This window comes from Chiloscyllium plagiosum, unplaced genomic scaffold (assembly GCF_037043375.1).
Source record: "Chiloscyllium plagiosum isolate Xiang-an unplaced genomic scaffold, Cpla_swu_hap1 HiC_scaffold_10, whole genome shotgun sequence".
In the NCBI taxonomy this organism is placed as follows: domain Eukaryota; kingdom Metazoa; phylum Chordata; class Chondrichthyes; order Orectolobiformes; family Hemiscylliidae; genus Chiloscyllium; species Chiloscyllium plagiosum.
Window position 1 is genome coordinate 51,856,323 of NW_028270148.1, and position 24,468 is coordinate 51,880,790.

The following is a 24,468-nucleotide window of genomic DNA, read 5'->3' on the forward strand; positions in this document are numbered from 1 at the left end:
TCTCCTCCAAGCCACTCACCATCCTGACTTTGAAGTATATCACTGTCCCTTCAGTGTTACTGGGTCAAAATCCTGGAACTCCCTCCTGATTGGCATTGTGGGTCTACCTACAGCACGTGGACTGAAGCAGTTCAAGAAAGCAGCTCACCATCACCTTCTCAAGGGTGACTAGGAGTGGGCAATAAATTGATGCCTCCCTCAGCAAAGTCCACATTCCATGAATAAATTTTAAAAAGGCACAGTGCTCACAAAAGACACTTTGGAGTCAAAGAATTGTCTACTTCAGAGGCAGCACAAAAAGAATGATTAGTCTAAAGTTGATCTAGGATCCAGTTATTATTTTGCTTTTTCACATCCACTGACCTGAACTTGTGCAGCTAAAATTAACTCAAACTCTTATACCCAGTTATATGAAAAATAATCAGTATCCCATTCTAACAGAGACTACACTTAAAATGTATTTTATTGGCTGCTAAATGCTTTGGGACTTCCTGAAGACAAGACAGGACCAACATAAATTCAATTTGTTTATCTCTTTCTGCCTCCAAACCATTGAATGCTCTTCCAAACCACATCTTTTTTTTCAAAAGCCATTAACTATTTAGTACATTTTAAATCCACCAAAAATATCCTTGACTACCAATTGCCGATTTCTTGACTATGCAAGTGCTGGTGACTTTACACTCTGTGGCTATTACAGTCAGCTTAAACAGTAGATGATACACATTAAATAAGTGTTCATATATCATGCACAATAAAAATTAGTTCTACACAAAATAAATTTTGTCTTATATTTTCAAAAACAAAGCATAGACAATGTAAACAATATTGAAAATTGCCAATTTCATCATGGTAAATTTGTCAGTAAAAGGATCAGCCAGTTATGTTCACATAGAGCTAAACTTTTCTCACTGATAATTTAAATAGTTAAGTAGGTTGCATAAAAAGTGCAGCAGCCTTCAGGTAGAAAGCACTAGCAGCCAGCTTGTCTCTTTACAGGATTACTCAGTTACAGACATTACAATTACAGAAACATCAATACAAGAGAGTTAGTACAAAATGAAAAAAAAAGGACTTTCTTAAATGATAATCAAGAAGAATTTGAACCCAATTAAAAACAAAATATTTTAAATTCTGGAAATGACAAGCAAAAACTGAAAGAACTGGAGATGCTCAGTGTGTCAGGCAGAGCATCTGTGGAAAGCAGCAACCAGATGAAGGGTTATGCCTGAAACGTTAACTGGTCACTTCTCCACAGATGCTCTGCCTGATTCACTGAATGTTTCCAGCATTTTTGTTTTGTACTGAATTATATGAGGGAGGCATAACAGAAGTGGTCAGATGCAGCATCAATGCTTAACTAAGAGGAAAGATCTTGAAATATCACAACTGTAGAGGCACTACATTAAAACATGAGACAGAAGACAATAAATTTTATCCTAATTACCGAAAGCAGTATAAAGGAGCAGCAATGCTTGTATTTACATACAATGTCCTTATAAATGTGAGTGACTGGGGATGATATTCTTCACATTTCACTTGTTAATCATTTTATTAATAAATTGGCTTCTTCCGAGTCCCTTTATTAAATACAAAGGCAATGCTTTAAAGTAAGTCAACAGTGATTTTTTTTTTGAAAAATTTCAGCTTTGGTATAATCAAATAGAAATCCTACATCAGGTTTAATTTTATAAATTAATGGACAACAAAGAATTCTCATTTATTTTTATTGAAATAATAAATGCACTTGCAACACTAACTGGCTACAGTTCTCGTTTTGACATATTTAAACCTTCTGTACTAAAATACATGAAACTTTTAATTCAAAAAAAGTGATTTTGATGTTTGGTAAGAATTACTTAGCTGCCCTACACTGTAAAGCATTCCCATAACACCTGAGGTGAGAAAGAACCTTTTCTTGAATGGGATTGTTGAGGTTTACAGTGCTGCCTTCACAATTGCTCATCCCACACTGACATCTTCCCAAGGTTTGCATAATCTCCCTTCTTCCCCATCGTGTTACACGTCTACTTACTCGAACATCATCTTCATCACCTTGCTCTGCATCCTACCTTGAGAAAAGGCTAAGTCACATAATTACTACACCCATACACGTACAGAAAGTGATCAAGATCATAGAATCATAGACTTCCTACAGTTTGAAGCAGGCCATTTGGCCCATCAAGTCCACACTGACCCTCTGAAGAGCAGCCCACCCAGACAGACCTCCCTACCATAACCTTGCATATGGCATGGCTAATCCACCTAACCTACACATCCCTGGACACTATGGGCAATTTAGCATGGCCAATCCATATGACCTGCACATCTTTGGACGGCTTAAATGTTATGAACATTTGTTGAGATGTATCAATGGTTTGTTTATCCTTCTTCTTCTTTACAACATTAGCAGAAGTACAACAGAAATCTCAATCAAAACTGACAGAACAAGAGAAAATTCCATGACTGGCACCTAAATTGAACCTGAAAATGACAAATAGTGTCATTATTTCATTTTCTATTTAATTTGGGGTGTGCTCAAAAACCCATGTTCTCAATTTCACTTTCCAGACTGCGTTCTAATTGCCTTAAAGTTAGTGATGGAAGTTATGGCACGACAAATAGCATTACAAATCAAGCAATTATACTAGTAACATATATATACAGAGCACCTTCAATGTAATGGAACTCTACAGTACACTTCATATAAACAATATAAAACCACATCAAGGAAATATTAGTTCGGATGACCAAAACCTTTGACAAAAGCATAGGTTTATATGGAATATCTTAAAGGAGAACGGTAAGGAAAAGAGACGAAAAGGTGTAGGGAAGGTATTCCACAGCTTGGGATTTGAAGGCAAGGCCACCAATGATGAGAAAAGTAATATCCAAGCCTGAATTAGGGTAGTACAGACACTATGCAAGGTTGTTGGGTTGGAAGAGATTACAGGGAGAAAAATGTGGAATTCTGGAGAGATTTGAAAAATAATGTTAGGAATTGCAAAGCAAGATAACCAGACATATAGCTACAGAGACAGCAGTGTAAATTGCCACAGGACTAAAATTTTCTGAACATTGTCGTGAAACAAATGTTCAGCTTGCCACATTGGTGGATAATTTTACCTTTATCTTCTGGGTTAAACTGGACTTTGGTGCTCACTGAAGTGGAACTGATGGCAAATACAATGTGAACATTTCATTGATTAGAAACGTTAAGTCAGTGTTAAGCTCAGTGGCAATGGTGCCAAGTGTTTTCTTAATCATCTCAATATTAAACTCGAAACACAAAAGAGAAAGGGTCATCCTGATGCTGCAGCACAGCTTTTTCCATTATCAACCATGACCATCTGGCACCAAAATTGGCAAGCATGTGGTGCAGATTTTGTTGTGGATTCCTGCTCACTGAACTGATGCTGAGTCTGGCAGCAATCGGCTCTGAGTGTAAACCAGAACAACAAGCGATGAGATGTGCCGGATTAACACTCTATACTTAACAAACGGTAATTCCACTCCTTCTGACAGGATAGGCTTTGGAGTTGATTTTGACTTTTCAAACATATTTTTAGTAACATCACTACCCATAACAATTACTGCAATTCATTTATCTTGTTGGACAATCCCAAGAACAAGCAAGGTTGTCCAACAAGTAAATGTTTATGCCAAACATCCTTTAATCAATGATGCGGAATACATTGATTCGAGAGTGTGTTGCTGGAAAAGCACAGCAGGTCAGGCAGCATCTGAGGAGCAGTAGAATCAACGTTTCGGGTATAAGCCCTTCATCAGGAATGAGACTTGTGGGCGGGGCATGGAGTGATGAATGGGAGGGGGGGTGGGCATCGGTGGGGGGGTGGAAGGTAGCTGAGGAAGCGATAGGTGGATAAAGCTGAGGGAGAAGGTGAGAGGTCAGAGGGTGGAGTGATGGACAGGTCAAAGAGCAGGGTTCCAAGGCGGAATATGAGGCGTTCTTCCTCCAGGCATCAGGTGGGAACGGTTTGGCAGTGGAGGAGGCCCAGGACCTGCATGGCCTCCTTCTTCCCAAAGGAGTGGAATGGGGAGTTGAAGTGTTCAGCCATTGGGGGATAGGGTTGGTGGGTGCCAGTGTCCCAGAGATATTCTCTGAAACAATCCGCAAGCAGGTGTCCTGTCTCCTCGATGTAGGGGAGGCCACATCTGGTGCAATGGATTCAGTACATGACGTTGGTAGAGGTACAGTTAAATTTCTGCTAGATGTGGAAGGATCCCTTAGGACTTTGGGCAGAGATGAGGTGAGTGGTGTGCACTTCCTATGGTGGCAGGGAAAGGCGCCAGGAATGGGATGTGGGCTGGTGGGGGGGCAAGGACCTGATGAGGGACTCGTGGAGGAAATAGTCTCTCTGGAACGCTGACAGGAGTGGGGAGGGAAATATATCTCTGGTGGTGGGGTCTGTTTGGGGGTGGCAGAAGTGGGGGAGGAGGATGTGATGTATGCAGAGGTTGGTGGGGTGGAAGATGAGGACTGGGGGGTTCTGTCCTTGTTGCGTTGGGAGGGGTGGGGTTCAAGGGTAGTGGTACAAGTGGAAGAGATGTGTTGGAGGGCATCGTCAACCACATGGGAAGGGAAGTTGCGATTTGGGAAGAAGGAGGCCATCTGGGACTTTGAGGTGGAATTGGTCATCCTGGGAACAGATGTAGTGGAGGCAGAGGAATTGGGAATAACAGATGGCATTTTTACAGGAGGTATGTGTGGGAGTCAGTGGGCTTGTAGTATATGCCTGTGGTTAGTCAGTCACTGGAGATGGTGATGGAGAGGTCCAGGAAGGGGAGGGAGATGTCCAAGATGGTCCAGATGAATTTGAGGTCAGGGTGGGAGGGATTGGTAAAGTTGATGAACTGTTCAACCTCTTCATGGAAGCACAAGGTAGCACCGATACAGTCGTCAATGTAGCAGAGGAACAGGTGGGGTTGGTGCCAGTATAACTGCGGAAGATGGACTGTTCCACATACCTAACCAACAGGCAGGCATAGCTGGGGCTCATGCAGATCCCCAGGTACATTGATTGTCTACACCCAGTTGCCCTACAATGGGTGGCTTTTGAACTGCCGTATAGTTTATTGGTGAAATCCTCAATATCCTGCATCATTTACCTGTCGCTTCTCCACATTTGAGGACCCAAACGTGCCTCACCCATAACTATAACAAAACCCCACAGGCAGGCATGCGAGACTCCAGCAGGGTCCTCTACGGTTCAGAACATATCTTCGTATTGATATGTGGTCAAGCACATTCCATCCAATCTTTGCCCTTCCCTCATCATCAGTTTGTGGACAATTCGAGACTAAGTTTCCAGTATGCGATAGCAATCCCCAGTGTGGAACAACACTGGAGAGACAAGGTTTCTCCTTGGACACCAGACTCGATGCCCTTATGGTTAGTGATTAAAAGACGAGCCAGAAGGAGATGGCACCAACTGGTGGGCCAATTCATGAACTCAATGATGCTTTGTCCAGTGGAGGAGAGAGACCATTCAGATGGCCAGTGTTGGAGATGGTGAATTGGTATAAGAAATGGCTATTCAGCATAGGAAAGGTGGAACAAACATTATGGGAATTTGGTGCATTGTTGAGTACAAAGGAACAGTTACAGACAAGGATAGTTGTTGAGAATTACTTGTAACTGCCTGCATGTTCACAGTGAGCAAGGATTATATAGGTTAGCTGTTCTCATTCCTCCCCTAGAACAGCTGCATGCACACCAACCAGAGCTTAATGTTCATCAGGCATCAGGAGGAGGAGGAAGAGATGTTCCAATGAAGAACAATTCCATCTTACAAACCCATAACCCACCAGCACAGATACTGTGGAGTCACTGCGGAAGGATGTTGTGGACATTTAGAATTGACTCTAGATTGGAAAGGACACAGAAAATTTGTTGGACTCAAAGTCACCTGTACATAGACTCCTTGGAGGAAGCAGAGCATTGACAATGATGCTCCAACTGCCAATGAGGTCATGGATCATGAGTGACTTTGTGAAGCACAGGACGTGCAGCAACAGATGTGTGGACATCTGGCTGGGCTCTCTAAACCCAGGGAAGCTCAGGCACTGTCAGTAGAGGGGTCCATCATGGTAATGAGCTCCGGCTTTTCTCAGGGGCTCAGTTGCTTGAGCTCCAAACCATGACAGAACTGCCAATCACATGGAGAGACACACACAGCATCACAGACTGCATGCAAAACCAGATTTGAGATTGCAATGGATTTAGGTTCGATGCTCTATCAATTCAAAGCATTGTCAGACAATGAGGTGTTGAGTTGGGATTGAACTTTCAGCTTGCACAGCCAGCACTTGGGCCTCTTTTCCATTCAGACCTTATGATTCCCAAGCAGAGAACTTTGGGTAAATTAAAAGAAGGAGCTTTGAAGCAAACTGACGTCTCTGTGGAAACATTTTGCTTTTCAAAATCCTACCTCTTATTTGTGATCACAACAGTTGTTGAACAATACTGAGTGAGCTTGCTACAACCCCTGCTTCTGGACTCCAAATGTATACATTTTGGGTTCATACACTCAATTTCAAACCAAATAACTTTCTTTTTCTGCAAAGCAGAAACGGGTCTAACCATTTCAGTGGTTTAGAGTACTGTGGCACTATTAAAGAGATTTTCTAGAGATCTGATTAACATAGTAAAACCAGAAAATGCTAGAAATACTCCACAGTAAATACTCAGAACTAATTTGATAGCTCAAAATCACCCAGTTGCTTTCTCCACAGTGCTATGTGCATATACTTTTAATTCCATCATCTGCAGTATTTTTCTTCTAGATTTTTGTGCTGATTAACATTCTTCTCTCAATCAATGTCACCAGTAGGCAGTTGTATTATTCATGGAGGTTCATGAACAATCATGAACTTGTGAAATGTCACTCATGTAGAATGGTGACCTTTGTCCATAAAGTAGCAGTCCTTCATGCAAGACATCATGCATTGTTTCAGCACGATACATATTATTTTAGAATTAGAATTAGAATCCCTACAGTGTGGAAACAGGCCCTTCGGCCCAACAATTCCACACTGACCCTCCAAAGAGTAACTCACCCAGGCCCATTCCCCTATCCTATATTTACCCCTGACCAATGCACCTAATCTACACATCTCTGAACACTATGGGCAATTTAGCATGGCCAACTCACCTAACCTACACATTTGTGGACAAGAGCACCCGGAGGAAAGCCAAGCAGACACAGGGAGTCTCCATACAGACAGTCGCTAGAGGCTGGAATCGAACCCGGATCCCTGGTGTTGTGAGGCAACAGTGCTAACCACAGAGCCACCATGCCGCCCTAATTCACACATTTTTACTGCATGAAAAATTAATAAGATTAATTGCAAACTAAATAATTGCCTTTACAAATTTCCACAGCTTTAGAAGGTTTTGTCTTCAAGGTGTCAGATGTTGTTGGGAAAATTAATTATTTTTGCCCTGACTCCTTCCGATGCTAAGATTGTGTGTTCCCAAGTAAAGTGCACGTCAAAGCTGCAGCAAAGCTTGCCCTCTGCTTTGCTCTGACAATTTATTCTAATGTCAAACACAGAAGAGTACTTCCCATCATTTATGATTCCCCTCATCCCCTCCATTTCTGATCCTTGTAACACTGAGATTCACTCACCATTACTGAAAAATAAATTGAACATCAGATTCCTGGGACTGCACATACTCAGTCATATGGAAATGCTTTCCACCTGCTCCTCCAAAACGTGTACAGTAGCAGCATTCCCATTCAGGGATCTAGCACTGAAACCCATGGAAAGAATGTCAAGTTGCCAAACTGACCAGGAGAAATCAGGGATAGTACTTTTGAAAATGGGTTTTGGGCAAAAGCCCTTCATCAGGAATGAGGCTAAGAGCTGAGGGGGTGGTGAGATAAATGGGAGGGGAGTGGGGCTTGGGAAATGGTAGCTGAGAGTGCAATAGATAAATGAAGGTGGGGGTCAAGGTGATAGGTCAGAGAGGAGGGTGGAGCGGATAAATGGGAAGGAAGATGGACAGGCAGGACAGGTCGTGAGGGCAGTGCCAAGTTGGAAGGTTGGATCTGGGATAGGTGGGGATTGGGGAAGTGAGGAAACTGGTGAAATCCATATTGATGCTGTGGGGTTGGAGGTCCATGGTGAAGGTGAGGCATTGGGGGCCAGGGAAACAAAAGGACCCCAATTCCTAATGCCTAACACCTCATCTTCACCATGGACATCCAGTCCCTGTACATCTCCATCCGCCATGACCACGGCCTCCAAGCCCTTCGTTTCTTCTTCTCCCGGTGTCCCCAATAGTATCCTTCCACCGACACTCTCATTTTTTTGGCTGAACTGGTTCTCACCCTCAATAATTTCTCCTTCAAATCCTCCCATTTCCTCCAGATGCCCTGCATGGGCCCCAGCTATGCCTACCTCTTTGTCGGCTACATGGAACAGACCATCTTCCAGAGTTACATCATGTACCACTCCCCACCTCTTCCTCTGTTACATTAATGACTGCATCGGCGCCACCTCATGCTCCTGTGAGGAGGTTGAACAGTTCATCAACTTCACGAACACATTCCACCCTGACCTTAAATTCACCTGGACCATCTCAGACACCTCCCTCCCCTTCCTAGACCTCTCCACCTCCAACAGAGACCGACTCAACACTGACATCTTCTACAAACCCACCAACTCCCACAGCTACCTGGATCACACCACCTCCCACCCTGCATCCTGTAAAAATGCTATCCCTTATTCCCAATTCCTCTGCCTCTGCCACATCTGCTCCCAGGAGGACCAGTTCCACCACAGAACACGCCTCCTTCTTTATAGGCTGCAATTTCCCCTCCAATGCATCTCATCCACTTCCCATACCTTCGCCCTCAGACCTCACTCCTCCAACCATAACAAGGTCAGAACCCCCAGTCCTCGCCTTCCACCTCCGTATTCATCACATCATCCTCTGCCATTTCCACCACCTACAAACCGACACCACCAGAGATATATTTCCCTCCACACCCCTATCCACTTTCTGTAAAACCGTTCCCTCCGCAACTATTTGGTCAGGCCCCCTAACAAGCCACCCCCCCGTCCTGGCACCTTTCCCTGCCACCGCAAGAATTACAAAACCTGCACCCACACCTCCTCCCTCACCACCATCCAATGCCCCAAAGGAGCCTTCCACATCCAAAGTTTTACCTGCATTTCCACCCAGGTCATTTACTGTATCTGTTGCTCCCGATGCGGTCTCCTCTATATTGGGGAGGCAGGACGCCTACTACAGAGTATTTCAGAGAACATCTCCAGAACACCCGCACCAATCAACCCCACCATCCCATGGCCGAACACTTTAATTCTCCCCCTCCCATTCCACCAAGGACACGCAGGTTCTGGGCCTTCTCTATTGCCACTCCCTAACTACCCAACGCCTGGAGGAAGAACGTCTCATCTTCTGCCTCAGGACTCTCCAACCTCACGACATGTAAGTGGATTTCACCAGTTTCCTCATTTCCCCTGCCCCCACCTTATCCCAGGTCCAATCTTCCAGCTCAGCATCGCCCTCATGACCTGTCCAGGCTGTCCATCTTCCTTTCCACCTATCTGCTCCACCCTCCTCTCTGATCTATCATCTTCACCCCCACATTCATCCACATATTGCACTCTCAGCAATCTTTCCCCCAGCCCTAACCCCCTCCCCTCCCATTTACCTCACCAACCCCCTCAGCTGACAGCCTCATTTCCGATGAAGGGGGCTTTTACCTGAAACATCCACTCTCCCGCTCCTGATGCTGCCTGACCTGTTGTGCTTTTCCAGCAGCTCACTCTTTACTCTAATCTCCAGCATCTGCACACCTCACTTTCACCCAGTTGATTTTTTAAAAAATGCGTTGTGTTAGTTACTGCCAAATAATCTTCCTAACCTTGGAATTTTACTTTTCTAAGCAATCCCATGCCTTCAAGTATTACTTTTTAAAACTTTCCTTCATAGCTGGTAGGCAACAATACCTAGTCTGGAACTTTTTCTCCACCTATAATTGCCTTTAAGAGAGCAACAAGCTGTGTTCATGAACTGACATAGGTACATCCAAATTGCGTGTCGGAAAAGGAGCTGCAAGATATTGATCTAGTGACAGCGAATGAACAACACAGTTAGGGTGATATGTGGCTTGAAGTTCAACTTGCAGGTTCCGATGTTTCTCCATATCCAATGTGCTTGTCCTAACGGGTGTCAGGAGTGTGGATTTGAATGGTGCTGGCTAAAGTACGTTGGCAACTTGCTGCAGTTACCACTGTGCATTGGTGGTAGAGAGAGTGAATGTTGGAGGTGGTAGATTTGATGCCAACTAGGAAGATTGCTTTATCCTGGATGGTGTGAAACATACGGAGCGTCGTTGGACCTGCACTCATCCAGGCAAACTGGGAGTTATCCATCACCCTCCTGACTTGTGCCTTCTTCATGGTGGACAGCCTTTGGAAACACAGGAGAGTTGCTCGCCATAGATTTACCGGCTTCAGACTTGCTCTTCTAGCTACTGTATTTCCATGGCTAGTTAAATTCAGTTTCTCATTAACAGTAACCAACAGCACATTGATAGTTGGGGATATGATAATGGTAATGTCACTATCTTCTCGTAATATTCAGTTAAATTCATTCTTGTTGGAAATGGTCACTGTCTGGCACATTTGTGGTAGTAACATTTGTTACCAGATATCAACCCAGCCTGAACACTGTCTACACGCAGCAAGATGTGTCCAGTGATTGTCTCAGTATCTGAGGAGTCACAAATGGTACTTAACATTGTAGATTCAGTGAATATCTTCAATTCTGACCTTATGGTAGAGAGAAAGCTTTTGATGGAGCCGATGGAACCGCGGTAGATGGTTGGAATGAGGACACTAAGTGGAGGTCCTTAAACTGAAGTAATCGACTTGCTACAACCACAGTGATCATTCTTCCCACCTCATCACCCACATTTCCTATTCATTTATGTTAGAGCTGCTTGATGCAACTTCCCCCACCGAGACTATATTTTAAACCCTCTACCAGCTGGTTTCTTCCAACTACTGTTCAACATGGAGGAGTACTGATTCATCAGCTGAAGGTAGGAGAGGTGAATGATGGAGGTAGATAGCAATCAGCAGGTGGACTTCTTACCCAGAGTGGACCTGATGTTACCAGAGTCCATGGGCTGCACAGTGAATGTTGATGACTGCCAAGGTAACACCCTCCCAGCTCGACACCAACTATACTCTGTACTGTCCTGCTGCTGGGAAAAAACAATGATGGTGGTGGTGGTGTTCAGGGAATTGTTTGTAAAGTACGATTATCGGGCAATATGATTAATGTTTGGTACCTTTTAAACAAAGGTAAAACATTCAAATTTGTTTTGTCTCCTTTTTCTCTCATTCTTTCCCTCACTTTCTGTATCAGATTAGAAATTGTATTAAATTATTCAAACTGACATGTCCTACTTCAGGCTCTGTGCTGCTCAGTAATCATCCTTCAATCTAATTGGTTAAGATCCTCGTCCTTGTTACACATTTCCCAAAACAATTGCAAAAGTTGCCAAGCCCAATTGGTTTCTGGGTTCTCCTGCAAAAGCCCTTCGGAATCCTGTGGCATGTGCAAGTATAACAAATAATGTTTGCTGCTGACCATAAATGTTGGCTTTTTGTCTTCTTTTGGAATTCAATTGCTGAGCAACCCCCTCCTCTGCACTAAGAGGAGGATTGGCATTGCCAACCTAGTAGATGTAGCACTCAAACAGACTAAAAGGAAGGAAACCTTTAACCCATCACTCCGGTCTGGATTAAACTTCGACCCTTAAAATGAATTAATCTACTGTACTCTCCCAATATCTTCCACAGCTAGTTTTCTGAGGTCGGGAAAAATCGACAGCCTGCGAAATCTTGGTACTTCCCTCATTACCAGTATTTGTCAAACTTTTTTTTTAAAAAAACATGGGTATCTTACTGTGGGGACTCCCAGCAAATATCAACTCACTCTCGAGAACCATCCAGTCGAGACAGTTTCAGTTTCCCAAAGATAAAGAGTTATTGTTGTTAATTATCCATTAGTGTAATTAAAAAAAACATGGCACTTAATGAAAAGCAATAAAAACTAACAGAAGATGAACAATGGCCGAACATCCACAAATTCCTTTTGCAAACTCCTGTTGGAGTACCTCAGCTTGATACTAAAGTTCTGCCTAGCTTCCATAGTTTCCAAATCAAATTGTGAACATTGTGGTTAATCATTGATAACTGGACTAGTTATAATTGTTGAAACTTGGAAAAGTTAAGTTGGCTTGTAATTTAGATGTGTATTTTCATTAGCCAGATAATTTTATTGGCAGAAGTGCCTGTATACAATTACACATTGGCCAGATACCACGTTAATATTAGACAATTAACATGTTCACCCAATCTGAGACTGTCACCTGACTATGTTCATTAATAGGGTAATTACTGACGCTGGCTTGGAAACATCAAATGTGAGGCTCCCTAAGATCACAGAGTAATGAAATTGGAGAAAATGGCACGTTTCTAAGTGACCCAGCTTGCTGAAATCAACAATGTAGAAATGGAGGAGGAAGTAATCTGCAGATGGACCACATTTGATGTTAAAGGTGGTGAATCGAACTAAGGATTGTATATCGAATTTGAACTTCTTGTGGAGATTTGGCTCTTTTAGTAGTCAAAAACATTGGTCAAATTGCAAAAGCACTGCTGATGAGGCATTTAAAATATTGGAACTGCATTTCCATTTCCAAATAACTGATCTGTTAATTCTTTCATTTAAGGTAAATTTGGTGATAATATCTGGAATGTACAATTATTACAAGTGCTAAAGTAATGATGCTTCATCTAGTCCAACATTTGAATTGCTTTGCAAAACAATCTCCACCACTAAATTCACTTGCAGAAATGTTATTTATATCAGGATAGTAAAAATATTTATCTTTTTAAGAGGTCAGTTAAAAAATGTATGAATACTCTTACATGTTAAGGCAACAAAGAGTTAATCACAAATACGATACATGCCTGAACATGCCTTTACATCGAAGTCATAACTGCAGAATTCCTAAGGGGAAGCAATACATGTTGCTTCTGTGCAAATAAATGACTACTTAAAATCATTTAGAAATGGCCCATTATTCTCTGGTTCTGGAAGAGGTTATAAACACTCGAGTATGCAAGTGAATGACAATGTCAAGGAGGGGAACATTTGAAATGGAATGTGATGATCAGTCTGTGAGAGAAGATCGTTTTCTTGGAAATGTTGCTAGTTAAATTTGCATTTTGGAAGTGACCGAATTGAAACATTAATTTCTGTAGTCTCTTCTCCAGCTCATGTTACAAATCTTAAGAAAAAAGTTTGATCCATCAAGCACCAGGGTTAGTTGGAGCTCCACCAACTGCAGCTGTGGAAATGATGATTCCAGGAAAAGGCTCCAACCAAAGGCTGCAGCTGGAACCAAGACTAATACTGTGTTTTACACTGGTAACTGCTCCCACTTTTACTATGACTGTACCATTTCAATTGACATAGGGATTTCCAATTTTTGGTTACACAACTTTGCTTCACAGAGTGTAATTTTTAAAATGCCACATCATTACCAATAAATATTGGAACTATTTTTCATTAGGGCTTTTGATAGTTCTGCAGGAAGTTAGACAGGTTTTTGTTTAAATGAGATTCAGATCCAAGACTGATGGGCCGGGTCTCCCTTCTACATTATAAAAGGTGCTGAAAATGCACTTGAAAACAATTCATAATGACAGCACCAATCAGGAACCTTACCCAGACAGGACAGAGAATCCAGAAAAATGCTACTGATGTTTAATTTTAGGAGTTAGCATCAAAATACATTTTTAGATCAGAGCAGAACAAGTTTTACATCTTCCACTTCAATGGGTACAAAATTTAGAAAATAAAGCCTAAAGATGCATGCTGACATAAAATGAGAAATGTTTGATAGCAAATAAAATACTGTATTGCACAGAAACCTGATTAAACAAACCACATCTCATTCTATAACTTTATATACTTCACATAAGTAGGATTTCTGAGAGGTGCTGATAATATATTACGATGGATTCCTCCTCCACAGGTAGCTTGGATTTCAGCCTGAAAACTTTGCATTAACTGCTGTAAATCCATGGATGGTGATATCTTCTCAACATGGCTGCTAATCCAAGAGTGAAAACTACTTTTGTCTTGTCATAGTCTGGTTTAGATAATGTAGACATTTGATTTTATATATATTTTGATCAAGAATTCATTCTAATTATAACAGAAAAGTGCATCACATTATTTAGAAAGAAATATAAATTTCCATTCCAGGTAATTTGTAAACCATTTTATTTAGTTGGTTCTAATCCATACCCTGCAATTAATTGGTTCATGTAATAAGAACAGTAATTAGTAACAATAGTCAGCAGAAATTATCCTCATTAGTGACAGGCTAAATCCAACATGTTACTGCACCACAAACTATGTTTTATAAATAAATAGGAATTATGTACATAAAGAATATGATGTTTTGTCTAGACCTGTTGGACTTTGCTATTTTATATACATTTATTCACAGAATGGAGTAATTCCAGACTTAGCCACATGATCAAGAATGCAGCAATTCAAGTGCCTGTAACGCAGACATAAACACAATAAAATAATCCTTCAAAATTAAAGTTGCCCGATTGCAGTTATAAAGTCCACTACTGGAATGGTGGAAGGGCAGTTTCATTCCCTGGGATTTGGCATTGCGTGTGCACACTGAAGTACAATCCTGATTCGTGCAGTAATGGAAGGCATTTCTTTTCCATGAGTTCTTTACCTCTTTACTGTGGACCAGTCCAATGTCGAGAAGAACGGATGTGATTTGATATCTTCAAAACCTGACGCACCAGCACCGAGCCTCTCACTGGGATTATACTGCAAAAGCTAAAGATGAGGAAAGCAAAAGTATCACACACATCCAGTAGTGGAAATGATTCTGTTACAGATGCTGCTGAATATATGTTGTCTATATTTGTACTGACACCAGTCACCCGCTTCACGAGATAACACGCTGAACGTTATTCACGCTGAATAGCTCCAATAACTCCAAAATTAATCTGATTTAAAACTCACTATCATCCTTATCTCTATCACTGATAAAACAGTAAGCAATATACTCCAAATTTACGGGTTTATTATGCCCATTTAGTCTCCTTGGATTTATTCTGTAAGGATCTATCTACGCATATGGTCATTTACATCAGAGTGAAAATAGTTCACAATTGGACAATTCAATGATAAATGCTTTTCAATGAACTTTAATACATCACATTCTACCTACTTAGTAAAACAAATACCATATAGATGAATTTATTCACATTTTCAATTTTACATGCTCCACCTGTCGATTTTTTCTGAGCAGCATCTATCTGCTTGAATGGTTTTCTTCAGGCAACTAGATAGTCAGCTTTAATACTGCTGTTGAGGTCCTTTTCAACAATCAGAAGTGATTGGCAAGGGTTCGAAAACTAATTCTTCAGGCCCCTTGCTTGTCACTGTTTCAAATGGAATTACTGCAACTGATATCTAGAAACACTGCTTGTCTAGTGACTACTAATTCAATCGATATCTATCATCTTGGATCCCAGAGGTTTTCACTCATCAGGAAGATTCCTGTGACAGATTCTTTACTTCCTAATGATAAGAAATATAATAATCACCAGCTTACTGCCATTCACCCATGCTGTTGAGTCGTTAGATAGATCCAATTTTTTTTTTTACAGCGGGACCTACCTTTCATAAAAGGGTATTGATTTGAATTAATTGCCCTTACACTTGCTAAGTGCCGCTTTTGATCACTTTTCTCCCGAGCGGCCGTCAGTATAAACATCAGAATACGAGGTGGAGAATACCCAGGATTATGCTTTTGACCCATTTAAAAAGTATAGTCATTTGATTCAAACTTTGCAGCCAGCACTTTTACAAAAGATTCTACAATTTTGCACTTTCTAATTCTACCTATTTTGTTCTGTACTCTCATTATTACTTCTTCCCCCAGGTTCCAGTGCAGGGAAATCCAGTCATCACTACATATCTGAAGTTATATCATCTATTTTCATTAATATAGTTATCAACACTTCAAATCCAGCCACAGTAAATCCACCTTCAATACTCTAATATATGCATTATTAAACAAAAGCATTTTCCGCTTTTCCACGCTTTGTGCACCATTTTATAACCAATTCCACTTAGGGCCAAGGAGGAATTTACACCAGCACAAAGGTTGCTCTTAACACCAACAGTCTTCATTGGGATTAGACATTTCAGTCTTGCTGTTATGCTGAATCATGCTGATAGTAGCAAATGATCCTTAATTAGTTTACTTTTCTTACAAGTTGTTCGTAAAATAGAAAACATTGCTAATCAGCTGATATACACTTAAGCATTTAGAGGCCACAGCAGTGCTTTCCAACTAAGAGCTGTCTAGAAGGAGAACAGTACTCTGAATAGGAAAATAAAAGCCAGAAATTAATGGTGCTAAATCCCTATATTGAACACGATCATTTTAAGTGAAGTAGTCTGTAAAGAGAAAAACAAGCATCAGAACAAAATAGGTGGCATATCCAATCCTTTCCTGCGTCTTTATAAGTGTCCTTTAGCAGCTGGGTTAAGTGCAACTTCCTTTCCTTGCTGTCAAGAGTTTGGAAACAGGAGTTCTGTTTTTATTATTAGTCTTCAATCACCAGGATACAGGAGCTCAGATAGCCTTATTTGTAAATTACCTGAAACTACTATCAAATAAATGCATTTGTAGACTGTACAATTATTTTTTCTAAGGGAGTGTACATTTCTGGTTAACCCAATTTTGCTGAAGATATTGTTCCTTCACACAGCTGTGCTTACTTTAAGTGCATGGCATTACAATTTTAATTTTCCCGTGACCATAAAATTTGCAAATGAAGAATCATTTAGGATTCACCAAAACCATTTTAAGAAAAATACTTAACTTCTCTTGAAAGTTGGATAATAAATCAGAAAATTAGAGCTAAATAGCATGCTGAGAAAAATGAACTTTATTTAGAACTGCCATGCCTAAGGTTTATAAGTTGATAAATTAAATGTTTCATTGTAGCACCGGCCATAATACAGCACTCTAATCTTTGGTTTAATCCAAAGCTAAGATTTCAATACATAAACCAAGTTAACAATCCAGTCCAGTCCTGAAGAAGCATTACACTGTCAGAGTTGCTTTTTTTTCCCCCCGAGTGAGATGTCAATTCTATTTCAGATGGGTGCAAAGAAATCCCAAGGCCCAATTTTGAAGTAGGGTATTCAGTCCTTGCCAAACAAAATCACGGAACATTTGATCAGGTCATTTTCAGATTGCTATTTGAAGGAGTTTGCAGTGCATCAAACTGACCCTTTTCCTTACATTGCAACAATGACTACATTGCGAATTAATTAGATGTAAAAGCACTAATGTCTGCTGAAGCCACGAGGGGTGTTCGAATAGATGCAAAATGTACCAATCAAGGTTTAATCATATTTTCAATAGATTAATCCACATGAAAAGGAAACTTCATCCATCTATTGTTATCGGTGTTAAAGGATATCCAACAAGCTTCCTCCACCTCAGGTCCAAAAATTGAAGCCATCAATATTTAAACTGCTAACAGCTACTGTTCTGGGGCTAATTAAAACAAATTGTAAAACCCTCCACATTACCTCCGCTGGAATCAGCTAGCATTGATAGACAGAAACTGAGGAGAGATGACTGAATTTGTGAAGGGGTCTGGTTTCATTACTGTCAACATCGGGGAGCTTGGCCAGTCTCCCCACACGCGCAATTTACAAAAGGGAGACTCCAGAGGATGGAGCACTGTTGAAGTCAGCCATGTCTATTCAATCCATGACCTGCATTATCTGATCTCAATTTGGGCCATGGGAAGGGTGCTGCAATTGATCTCAATTAGAAGTTTGTAAGATGATGACGGGCTTGGATAGGGCGAATAATCAAAGGTCTTTTCCCCAGGGTGTGTGAATCCAAAGCTAGAGGGCACAGGTTTAAAGTGAGGGGGGAAAGATTGACAGTGACCTAAGGGACAGAGAGTTTGTGTGTGTATGGAACAAACTGCCAGAGGAAATGGAAGACGTTGGTACAATTACAACATTTAAAAGGCATCTGGATGGGTGTATGAATAGGAAGGGTTTGGAGGGATATGGGTCGGGTGCTGGCAAGTGGGACTAGATTAGGTTAAGATAACTGGTCAGCATGTAAGAGTTGGACCGAAGGGTCTGTTTCCGTACTGTTCAACTGTATGACTCTATTCTGGGTTTGAAATGGAGGGAAATAAAAGTTGCTACAGACTCATCCAGCAGTTGCTCCAAGAAACTTTGCAAATGCAGACTCAGCCATGGTCTTCTCACCATCAAATAATCAGCTCATATTCCACATATACACTCGCACATAAGGCCTTGTGTGAAATACAGGAAAGCTGCTGATACCCCCAATGTATTATAATCCAGCATCAGTTATTTCCTTCAGGCCACAATGGAAAGAAAGGAACATTCTCACTTCCCTCACTCAGTTCCTCCATGTATGTATAACAAAAAGGTAATGCTGCTTTAAAGTATAAATCCGTAATATTTCTCTGCTGCAGAATTTAATTATAATAACTGATTACCTGCTGCACTACTGATCTGGCTTCCTTCGACATGTGATCTGGCATGTTTAGAGCTGTGTGTGTATTTATTCCAGCTGGATGGCACTGAAACAGAGGCTGTAACAAAGAAAATCAGCCACCATCACTGAATACTATTCAGACATAATTGAAAATTCAAATTTGCAACGCAGCTCCCAACCCAGCTCTACTCACTTTTCCAGTGAAGAGCTCAAACAAAATTGCACCAAGACTCCACCAGTCACAAGCTTCAGTCTCTTCTGCTGTCCCACCAATCTCTGTGTGGAAAAGAAGTTACACGTTAACACATAGCTTTAATACAGTTCCAGTCTCTTATAAAAGATTCTTATAACCAAATGTTTGCACCATAATGGTGGCTGATGCCATGTCTAGTTTTCTGCAGACACTGGTTTTGCTACCCTTTTCCCTTAGTCCACCACTATCACAGTCAACAACAAAGCCCTCAGACTTTATTAAGATTGAGACAGTCTACTTGGCTACCTATACATTCACGACTGTGGCCAAACTCCGCCCCAACTCCATTTACAAGTTTATTGATGGCACCATAGTTGTAGGTTGGATCTCAAATACAGGGGAGAGATTGAGTGCTTAGCGGCATGGTATAAAAACAACACTCTCTCCATCAACATCAATAAAATGGAGGAGCTGGTCATAGACTTCAAGAAGCAGAGTGGAGGGCACGCGGCTGTCTGCGTCAGTGGTGTTGTGGTGGCGATGGTAGAGAGGGTCAAGCTCCTGGGAGCGATGATCACCAACAATCTGTCCTGTCCACCCACATCAATGTGACGGTCAAGAAAACACAAAGTCTCTATTTCCTCAGAAGCCTAAGAAAATTAAGCATGTCCATAAAGTATCTTATCAATTTTTATAGGATACTTTCTATGGTGCATCTATCTGGATGCATTACAGCGTGGTTTGGCAACTATTCTTTCCAATGCAAGAAACTACAGAGAGTCATGAACATAGCCCAGGTCATCACACAAACCAGCCTGCCACTGACGGACTCCAGCTAAACTTCCTGCAGCCTCAGGAAAGCGACCAACATAACCAAAGACCCCTCCCTCCCCTTCTGTCAAGCAGAAGATATAAAAGTTTGAGTACATCTGCAAACAGATTCAAGAACAGCTTCTTCCCCGTTGTTATTGAACTTTTGAACAGACCTCTCCAAGGTTAATGCTGATCTCTCTCTCTCTCTGCAACAGCTCTGCGGCTGTAACCTGTATTCTGCGCTCTGCTCCGTTACCTGATGCACTTTATATGGTACCATTTGCCTGTACAGCACACAAAACAACATGTTACATTGTATCTCAGTACATGCCACAATAAATCAAATCAAAAACCTCGAACCTTCATCAAAAGTGTCTCCCATATCCTTTATCACAAAGCTGTACTTTTTTTTTTTATCTTCCCTGACCTTCATATCCTATCGCCAAGCACATCTACTACATGCAATCCATCCGCCGCTTCCTTGTCCACACTGACCTGCTGAACAATGTTTCCACATAGACCTCACACCAGCTGATATTGTAAACATCTCCCTTTCAAAGCTATCATAAATGGCCCCCTCAAAAAAAATACAGACCTTTGATTTTTCTACTCTTGCAAATTATCGCTCAACCTTAAAACTACCTTCCTTCTTCAAGTCCTTGAAAGTAGTGTTGACTCTGAAAGTGTCCACCTTTCCCGCAACTCTGTATTTGAAACTATGTAATGGGTTTGACACCCTGCTAATAACATTAAAATGTCCCTAATGAAAGTTACAAATGAATCTTCCCACGATTGTATTGTGGTGCATTATCTTGCACATTTTCCTGAATGTCAAATACTGTAAAGACGGTCACTCACACCAATGCCTCCCCTCTATTTTCAAGTTTAAAAGGTACTGTCTTTGTTGGATGCTACTCTTTCACCAGGTGAACTTCGCAAAGCATATCCTGCAATGGTTTCTCTTTTTTCCCCACACACCGTTACCTCAGGACAGTGCTTGGGAAATACAGAGCTTCAAAAGATAAATGGATAACATGGATAAATATGACTAAGGTAGATGAACAGCCATGAACTGGAATGGAGGAACAGGTTTGAAGAGCCTATGACTGTTCCAAAACGCAGGCTATTTTTCTGGACTCTAGCCAAGAGAAAGTAATATCTGTGTGTTCTTGCATGCATAAAACTATTCCGCACCACCACAAATCTAGTTGTTTAATTGTCCTATTGGGTGAGATACTGACTTTTACTGATTTAAGTCTAAGCAAATTAGTTTGGCTCAATTAGCAGAACTGTTTCTTTGAAGTGAAAGGATAATTTAAGACCATAAGACATAGGAGCGGAAGTAAGGCCATTCGGCCCATCGAGTCCACTCCGCCATTCAATCATGGCTGATGGGCATTTCAACTCCACTTACCCGCATTCTCCCCGTAGCCCTTAAATTCTTGATGTCACAAGGAATTATCAATTTCTGCCTTGAAGACATTTAGCGTTCCAACCTCCACTGCACTCTGTGGCAATGAATTCCACAGGCCCACCACTCTCTGGCTGAAGAAATGTCTCTGCATTTCTGTTCTGAATTTATCCCCTCTAATTCTAAGGCTCCTAAAACATAGGAGCAGAAGACGGCCATTCAGCCCATTTAGGTTGCTTGGTCATTTAATGAGGGCACGGTTGATCTTTTAAACTTTGACTCCGCTTTCCTGCATTCCACACCTACCCCAACCCCCCCGCCCAAGACTGTCTTCAATTCCCTTTTAGCTTCTATTATTCTTTTTTGTTAAATATATTTTTTACTGAAAAAAAGAAAAAAATGTTTTTTAATATTACAACAAATACAAAGCCAAACAATTCAAATGAATGCAAAACAAACTATTAATTGCATAAATAAATAACTAAAAAAAAGGAAAATCATAATAATAATAACAATAACACAACTCAACAAAACAAAGCAATATCCCTCAACCAACAAACACAAATTTATACATATTCATATGTTCGCAGTTCCTTCTCTCTGGATACCAAATTCATTAGACAGAATTGCTAAGGTTATATAAAGGCTCTTATTAATATGGCAGACAAATCTGTACCCAAGTCGTCCTAAAAGGGCTGCCACATCTTATAAAAATTCTCAGTTTTATGGTGCACCATACTCGTAAGCAAGTCTAATGGGATGCGTTCCATGACTAACTTATGCCAGCCCAACAGCCCCAGGGGGGTTTTCAGACACCCACCCTAACAGAATGTTCTTTCTTGCACAAAAAAAGTGAGGAGACTGAAAAGCCTTTTTTTGTGTGCATCTAATGGAAGTGAATTAATAGGACCAAGAAGAGGAGATACCGGGTCCATCTCCACCTCTGTCCCCAAGAGCCTCTTTATTCCGTCTATCACAGCACTCCAGTATGGCCACCGCCCGTGGCAGGACCAGAGACAATGAGTCAGCATGCGCATACTCACTTTGCATTTAGGACACATCACAGATGCAAGGTGATCTGCAGCCAAGTGGACCCTGTGGAGAATCTTCAATTACAAGGTTGGAGTCCTGTTGCAAATTGAGATCCTTCTTGCATTTTCCCAGATATCCTCCCATGTTTCAGAAGAAATCTCAACATCCAGTTCCCTCTCCCAAAATTTACAGAGCCGTTCAGACTCGTCCAAGTGACCCTCTCCCAATAGGTGAGAAACATGGCCGACATAGTATACCCTCAGCACTTGCTTCGCCATTTCAGAGCTGTAAGAATCAGATGGAAGTGTGGTCTCTTTTTGTACGAAATTTCTAATTTGAAGAAAACAGAAGAGGTCCGTACTGGGCAACTCATATTTCCGAGCCAACTGGTCAAAAGACATTAGTATGCCCCCTGCAAATAACTCACCCAGGCAAGACACGCCCCTAGTTGCCCATAGTTTAAACCCCGAATCCATCATCCCTGGCTGAAAACCTGGCATACCAACTAGGAGCGTAAAAAATGATGTTTTGGCAAAATTGCCCTCACTCTGATGCATTGCCCTCCACGCTTTGACGGTATTAATAAACTATTGGGTTACAGCAATACTCGTAAACTTTCCTCATTTTGTCCAAGAACAGCAAGCTAGTAAGGGGGCATCTTTCCTGAGAAGCTTCGATGTCCAACCAAAATGAGTCAGGATCCCCCCTGGCCCAATCATTCACGTAAAATAACAATGAGCGTAATTGATTATTTCTGATATCTGGAAGGCCTACGCCTCCCAGCCTGGAAGGTAACTGCAGTTTAGATCAGTTTAATTAGGGGTCGCTTGCGATACCAGATAAAAGAACTAAACCAGCCATTCAGCCTTCTAAATATTTGCTTCGTAAAAAGCAGAGGGCCATTTACATAAGATACAACAGGCGGGGCAGAATGTTCATTTTAATGAGGGCTATCTGACCTAACCAAGAGATCGGAAGCGCCTTCCATCTACAAAGGCTCTGCTTGATCCTGTCGAATAAATGGACAAAATTGGTTTTAAATACCCAATCAAAGACGGGAGCAATGAACATACCCAAGTAGAGAAAGCCCTCCTACAACTACCCAAAAGGAAAATCGCGATTCGCCCTCAGAATCAGGTATTTTCAAAAGACCATCCATGGGCATGGCCTCTGATTTCTCAAAGTTGACCTTTTAAACCAAAAAGCCACCAAATAAATTACTGCATTGTATCAGATGTGGCACGGAAACTGTTGGTTTGATAAGACGACAAGCATGTCATCCGCTTATAATGCAATCTTATGTGACTTTGTCCCCACTTCTGGAGTGGGGATATTGGAATCCCTATATATTGCCATTGCCAGTGGTTTGATCACCAATGTGAAAAGCAACGATGATAAGGGCAGCCTTGTCAACTGCCCCTACGAATGTTAAAATTGCTTGACTGCACACCATTGGTGAGGACTGTGGCAAGAGGGTCACTACCCATCTGATAAAAGCCTCACCCAGGCCAAACTGCTTTAAAGTATAAAAAAGATATGGCCACTCGACCCAGTCAAATGCCTTTTCCACGTCTAAAGAGATCACTAATCCCTGTACCGATTGCTGTTAACATACCTGGACCATGTTAGGCAACCTCCTGACATTATTCAACAAGCTGTGTCCTTTAATACACCCCGCCTGGTCCTCATTAATGATGGAGGACAGTACAGTTTCTAGCCTTCGTGTCAAAATCTTAGATAGGATTTTGAAATTGACATTCAGGAATGAAATGTGCCTATCAGAAGCGCAATTTTCCGGTGCCTTCCCTTTTTTTTTTAAAAGGTGAGAGAGATGTTCGCCTCTCCTAGCGATACTGGGAGGAGGGCATGACTGTGTGAGTCATTAAACGTACTAAGCATTGGTCCTGACAACATACTTACAAATTCCTTCTAGAACTCACTGGGGAGCCTGTCAGGACCAGGCGCCTTTCCGTTCTGGAGCTGCCTTAGTCTCCTGCACCTCCTGCTCTGACAACTGGGCATTAAGGACAGACTCTTGTCCAGGGGTCACTCATGGAAGGTCCAAACTTTTTATTAAAAAAGCACTCCATCCTAATCCAGCCATCCTCACAACTTTCAGACTGGTGTAGTTCAGAGTTAAATTTCCAAACTACTGCATTAATCCCTTTAGAATCAGAGTCGAATTTCCAGTGTCCTCCCTGATCAAGGTAATGGCATGGGGAGCACTCCTTTTCCTGGCAAGGTACCGTACGTACTTGCCCAGCTTATCCCCATGCTCAAACAGCCTTTGACTTGCAAATGTAAGCTCCCTGTTGGCTGTCCATATGAGCATG

At 41.6% G+C, this 24,468-nt stretch overlaps 1 protein-coding gene across 2 annotated transcripts in view; it reads right to left on the reverse strand.

The window, feature by feature from the left end:
• Window positions 1-13,830: 13,830 nt before the first annotated feature.
• rps6kc1 (ribosomal protein S6 kinase B1) overlaps window positions 13,831-24,468 on the reverse strand; it is a 169,113-nt gene continuing 158,475 nt past the window's right edge. For both annotated transcript variants that reach the window (XM_043695845.2, XM_043695846.2), the window contains 3 exons: window positions 18,880-18,962; window positions 18,688-18,783; window positions 13,831-14,947 (listed from right to left, as the gene is read on the reverse strand). In XM_043695845.2, the coding sequence (XP_043551780.2) occupies window positions 14,837-14,947; window positions 18,688-18,783; window positions 18,880-18,962 (290 nt within the window). In that variant the 3' untranslated portion in view covers window positions 13,831-14,836. The remainder of the gene's footprint in view (window positions 14,948-18,687; window positions 18,784-18,879; window positions 18,963-24,468) is intronic.